Source organism: Oncorhynchus mykiss, chromosome 5, assembly GCF_013265735.2.
Source record: "Oncorhynchus mykiss isolate Arlee chromosome 5, USDA_OmykA_1.1, whole genome shotgun sequence".
Taxonomy (NCBI): domain Eukaryota; kingdom Metazoa; phylum Chordata; class Actinopteri; order Salmoniformes; family Salmonidae; genus Oncorhynchus; species Oncorhynchus mykiss.
This window is the reverse complement of record NC_048569.1, coordinates 753,618-759,617: the sequence shown is the minus strand read 5'-3', so window position 1 is coordinate 759,617 and position 6,000 is coordinate 753,618. Positions and strand designations below refer to the sequence as shown.

Sequence of the window (6,000 nt, the reverse complement as noted above, 5' to 3'; positions counted from 1 at the left end):
CCAGCCCTCGGAGTTGTGGGTAAAACGGTTTGCAGCGGTCCACTAGATAGCACAGCCTCAAAGTTAACGATATCTTAAAAAAAAAAAAAAAATCATGAACACAAAAAAATATTATTTATATTTTTTATAAATAAGGTTACCAGTTTGGTCAACGTTAGGGTTAAAAGTTGTGTTTAATGTTAGGTTTCATCACATGTAAAAGACGACAACGTGCCTGAAATAGGAGGAGTTTCAGACTTTGTGGCTGTGGTAACGACCCTTTGCAGCAGGAGGAGGGATGCAGTCATCCGCCATTTCAGCTGCTACGATGAGACCTACTTCCAGTAAACATTGACGAGGGAACCATCCATTTACCACATTGTAGATGTTGTAGTTAGATATAGAGCAACTATTAGGTATAGGGCAACGATTAGGTATAGGGCAACTATTAGGCATAGGGCAACCGTGAGAGGAGACAAAACGAGTCCTCTAAAGGTTTGCGGAAAGCAGGGAAAGGGGCGGAAGATGGCGGTCGACAGACGAGACGACAAAGGTACGACGCCTCTAACCATTCTCCCTCCTATCCCCCCCCGTGTGTGTGTGTGTGTGTGTGTGTGTGTGTGTGTGTGTGTGTGTTAGCTAGCTAGCTAGCTAGAAAGAAAGCCATCGTTGATGGTAGTATTCCAATTACTCACAATTTGCCTTCAAGAATTATTCATTTTTTATTTTTTGGGGGGGACACAGCCAGTTATTTAAGTTACATGAGCGAACGACATTCGCCATAGTTTTTGGTAGTTAACTATCGATAGTTTTTAAAAAAATGACACCCAGAGTTTATACCCTCCGGCCACAGCTAAGTTAACCATTTGAGGTGTTAGGTAACGTTGTCTACAGCGATGCTTAACCGTTAGTATCATGTCGCTTTAGCTAGAACAACTAAATCAAGCTGATTTGTGCCCTCCCCGGATCTAGTAACCAAACCCCATTCCAGGGCCGTCATTGGAAATACCAATTTGTTCTTATTTTAACTGACTTGGCTAGTTAAAGGTTAAATAAGGGTAGATCAACAAAGTAAATCACATTATTCAGCTGTTTTTACCTAATTTAAGTAGAATACTATTGGAGATGTGTGATGCTAATTAAATGTATATTCGGTTAATATTCCGGCGTATGGTGATATCTTACTATCCAAACACATCTGGAAATGGATGTTATTGGTCTCAAACACATATTTAGCAGATGTTATTGCGTGTGTAGTGAAATTCTACTATTCTCCCCCATGTACGGGTACGTACATGATCCATTCATGCTGCAAAGTCGTCAAGTAACTCCTTAACAATATTTTATGGTGAGATGGCGGGCAAAAACTGGCAAAATATGTGTGCTTTCTTTGAGACGTTTTCCAACACAACACTAAAATGCCTAATGCCTAGGAATGTCAGTCGGGGATGTTGCTTCTCTCTTTAAGCCAATCAGGTTTCAGCAGTCTGTTTACCCCTTGGCAGAATGCAGCCGTGCAACATCAGGAAGTAGCATTCGTGTCTAGCATGGTGGTGTAAACGGATGTTTCCCAAACAAAGTATGCATATTTAACCCATTTCTTCCCAGCCTACTTGCCATTTATTATTATAAATTCATTAGGTCCTAATCTATGGATTTCACATGACTGGGCAGAGGCGCAGCCATGGCTAGCCCTGGGAGGGCAAAGGCTCACCCACTTGGGAGCCAGGTCCACCTACTGGGGAGCCAGGCCCAAACAACCAGAATTCGTTTTTCCAAACAAAAGGGCTTTATTACAGACAGAAATACTCCACAGCTGTCCGGATGGGTGGTCTCCGATGTTCCCACAGGTGAAGAACCCAGATATGGAGGTCCTGGGCAGGCGTGGTTACATGCGGTTGTGAAGCCTGTTAGACTTACTGCCAAATTCTCTAAAACAACTCAGCTTGAACACTAAATTCTCTTGACACAGCTCTGGTGGAGATTACTGCAGTCAGCATGCCAATTGCACGCTCCCCTAAAACATAAAAAAAAATAAAAAATAACTCCACATTTGAGTGGCCTTTTTTTTGTTGTCCCCAGCACAAGGTCCACCTGTGTATTGATCATGCTGTTTAATCAGAGAACGGCTCACTAACAGGGGATGTAAATGAATTTGTGCACAAAATGAGAGAAATACGCTTTTTGCACATATTGACCTTTACTGGGATCTAATATTCCAACTCGTGAAACATGGGACCTTTACACGGCGCGTTTAGTTTAGGAGGAAATCGATAAAACCTTAAACGGAGAATGCTTTAATTATGAATCGGTCCATGTCGCTGCAAACCAGATTTTCCTTGGCAAAAAAAATAAATAACACAAAGCAGACTAAACTCTATGGTCCTTTTCAATCCTACTTTTGTAAAATATTGAGTGGTATAGCTTGCAGTACAGTATTGAGTGGTATAGCGTGCAGTACAGTATTGAGTGGTATAGCTTGCAGTACAGTATTGAGTGGTATAGCTTGCAGTACAGTATTGAGTGGTATAGCTTGCAGTACAGTATTGAGTGGTATAGCTTGCAGTACAGTATTGAGTGGTATAGCGTGCAGTACAGTATTGAGTGGTATAGCTTGCAGTACAGTATTGAGTGGTATAGCTTGCAGTACAGTATTGAGTGGTATAGCTTGCAGTACAGTATTGAGTGGTATAGCTTGCAGTACAGTATTGAGTGGTATAGCTTGCAGTACAGTATTGAGTGGTATAGCTTGCAGTACAGTATTGAGTGGTATAGCTTGCAGAATAAACAAATGTGTCTCTGGGTGATGCATTTTTCCATCATTAGGACTGTTTTAGGAATGTCAAAACACTGTTTTGAAGTCTCGTAATCAATATGCAGAAACAGTCCATTTTTATGTTGTCAATAGATCAAACTACCTACACATTAGGGAAGTTAACGGTTAGCTGCGGAAAATAGATTTGGGTTCATTTGCATAATTTGGTGTTTTCGTAGGTCGTCTTATCTTTTCACACGCACAGCAAACATACCATATTTGGCTGCTCAACTTGGCTGACACCTCATGACAGTTATTTTTCCCTTGACGCATAAAGTCCTGTGATTTTATAAAAAATTGAAAAAACAAAAAATTTCCACAATGGAAAAATGCTTTGTTACTTTATATCTGGTGTTAGTCATATAACTTATGTAGAAAAAATAATGTACCCGACCGACACGATCAACAGTATGTGGACACCTGATCGTCGAATATCTCATTCCAAAATCATTGGCCATTAATATGGAGTGCCCCCCCCCATCCTTTTTTTTGCGGCTAAAAAGCTCCACTCTTCTGGGAAGACTTTCCACGAGATGTTGGAACATTGCTGCGGGGACTTGCTTCCATTCAGCCACGAGCATTAGTGAGGTCGTGCACTGATGTTGGGTGATTAGGCCTGGCTCACAGTCGACGTTCCAATTCATCCCAAAAGTGTTCGACGAGGTTGAGTTCAGGGCTCTGTGCAGACCATTCAAATTCTTCCACACCGATCTCTACAAAAATTGTCTGGACCTCGCTTTGCACGGAGGTAGTCATGCTGAAACAGGAAAGGGCCTTCCCCAAACTGTTGCCACGAAGTTGGAAGCACAGAATCGTCTAGAATGTCGTAGCGTTAAGATTTCCCTTCACTGGAGCTAAAAAGCCGAACCATGAAAAACAGCCCCAAACCGTTATCCGTCCTCCACAACTTTACAGTTGGCACTATGCATTGGGGCAGTTAGCCTACCACTTTGCAGCACAGCCGTTGTTGCTCCTAGACGTTTCCACTTCACAATAACAACACAGACAGTTGACCGGCGAAGCTCGAGCAGGACAGAAATCGGACAAACTGACTTGTTGGAAAGGGTGTCATCCTAGGACTGTGCCACTTTGAAAGTCACTAAGCTCTTCAGTAAGGCCATTTTACTGCTAATGTTTGTCTATGGAAAATGCATGGCTGTGTGCTCGATTTTATACACCGGTCAGCAACGGTTATGGCTTAAATGGCAGAATCCACTAATTTGAACTGGTGTCCACATTTTGTAACTATAGTGTATAAAGATTAGCTGGCTACTCACTAGCATGTGGGCTTGAGAGATTGTTTATGAGGCCTGTTAATTTTCCTTATTGCCTGCTACAAGAAGTTAGTCATTTAGTGGTTCTAGTCATTTTCAAAGACTGACTTGACAGCAAGTGATTATTGCAAAAAAGTTTAAATTTATTTATTTAATTTAACCTTTTTTATTTAACTAAGCAAGTCAGTTAAGAACAAATTCTTATTTACAATGACGGCCAAACCCGGACGGCGCTGGCACAATTATGTGTCGTCCTATGGGGCGCCCAATCACAACCCGGTTGTCATACAGCCTGGATTCGAACCAGGGTGTCTGTAGTGACGCCTCTAGCACTGAGATGCTGTGCCACTCGGGAGCCCAAAGTGGATCTTATGGATGTTGGAGGCTTATACTTAGCCTGAGTATAATATCACAAGCCCTGAATTAAATTGGATTATTGCTGACCGTTAGGAATGCAGTGTGTTTGACCTTTTAAATTGTACAACAAAGTGTATTTAGAGAGAACGTTAAAAAAAAACTAGTGTCCATAAATTTGAAAAAATCTTTTAAAAATTCACAGCCCTAATATTTGGCTACATTTTGGAGTGATTGGTTTTGTTATGGTTATGGTCGACCAAAACGGAGTAAGAAGCTCATCACTTATTTGTCGGTTACTCATATCGATATCTTTGTTATCAGTAGGGGGGGTCGGGTCTCCTGTTCTGTTCAAACTAACCTTACAGGGAAAAAAACAAAGTGACAACAGGTTTTTAAGACACGTTTTACTTCAGTATTCAGACTCTTTTGCTATGAGACTCAACATTGAGCTCAGCTGCATCCCGTTTCCATTGATCCTCCTTTTAGATGTTTCTATAACTTGATTGGAGTCCATCTGTTATGCAAGGGGGGGTGGGGGATAACGAGTAGAATCATGCCTCTGAACTAGCTGACTAAACTCAACTTCACCGTTTTTATGATGGCGTTGACTAGTGTCGGCGGACTGGAGCTCTGACGTCACACGTGTAAAATACTGATTTCATCACCCAAAGCCCCCTGGGTGATTTGGTAATCCGTCCCTGGTCGGAGCTCCGACCCACACTATTTGCCGCTCATCTCCGTAACTCGTTGAGTTTAGTCGGCTCTAACTAGTCTAGCCACTCAACTCTGATTCTCAAAGATGATTTAAAAACACTTATGCTAGCTACATCTCAAATAGCATCTTATTTCCTTTCCATAGTGCTTGTTTTGACTAGAGCTCTATGGGCCTTGGTCCAAGTTAGCTACCCTAAATGGACTCTGCACTCTGTTAAGTTGAAATGTGCTATGTGTGATTGTGCCTATCTGTCGTCCCAGAGGGAGAGCTCAACGTGCTGGATGACATCCTCACCGAGGCCCCGGACCAGGATGACGAGCTCTATAACCCTGAGAGTGAACAGCACGTCAACCAGAAAAAAGGTACCTTTTAACAGTGCACTTCTGTCCGTTTTAAAAGGTTATATTAGCGAGCCTCATTGTCAATCTGTACCATCATGCCCAAATCATTGTCACTCTTTGTCATCCCTTTTTGCAGTGTACATTGAACAAAAATATAAATAAATGCAACCATTTTTTAAAGATTTTTATTTAGTTACAGTTCATATAAGGAAAATGGTCAATTGATAAATAAATGAATCTATGGATTTTGTGACTGGGAATACAGATATGCATCTGTTGGACACATACCTTTAAAAAAGGGTAGGGGCGTGGATCAGGACCAGTCAGTATCTGGTGTGACCATTTGCCTCATGCAGCGCGTCTCCTTCGCATAGACTTGATCAGGCTGTTGATTGTGGAATGTTGTCCCATTCCTCTTCAATGGCTGTGCAAAGCTGCTGGCTGGATATGGAACGCAGTTGTACATGTTGATCCAGAGCATCCCAAACATGCTCAATGGGTGACAAATCTGGTGAGTAT

General features: G+C 41.9%; 1 protein-coding gene across 2 annotated transcripts in view; it reads left to right on the top strand.

Moving 5' to 3' along the window:
* Positions 1-235: 235 nt before the first annotated feature.
* The window catches only part of ythdc1 (YTH domain containing 1), a 34,799-nt gene continuing 29,034 nt past the window's right edge, over positions 236-6,000 (top strand). For both annotated transcript variants that reach the window (XM_036976570.1, XM_036976569.1), the window contains exons 1-2: positions 236-532; positions 5,401-5,502. In XM_036976570.1, the coding sequence (XP_036832465.1) occupies positions 505-532; positions 5,401-5,502 (130 nt within the window). In that variant the 5' untranslated portion in view covers positions 236-504. The remainder of the gene's footprint in view (positions 533-5,400; positions 5,503-6,000) is intronic.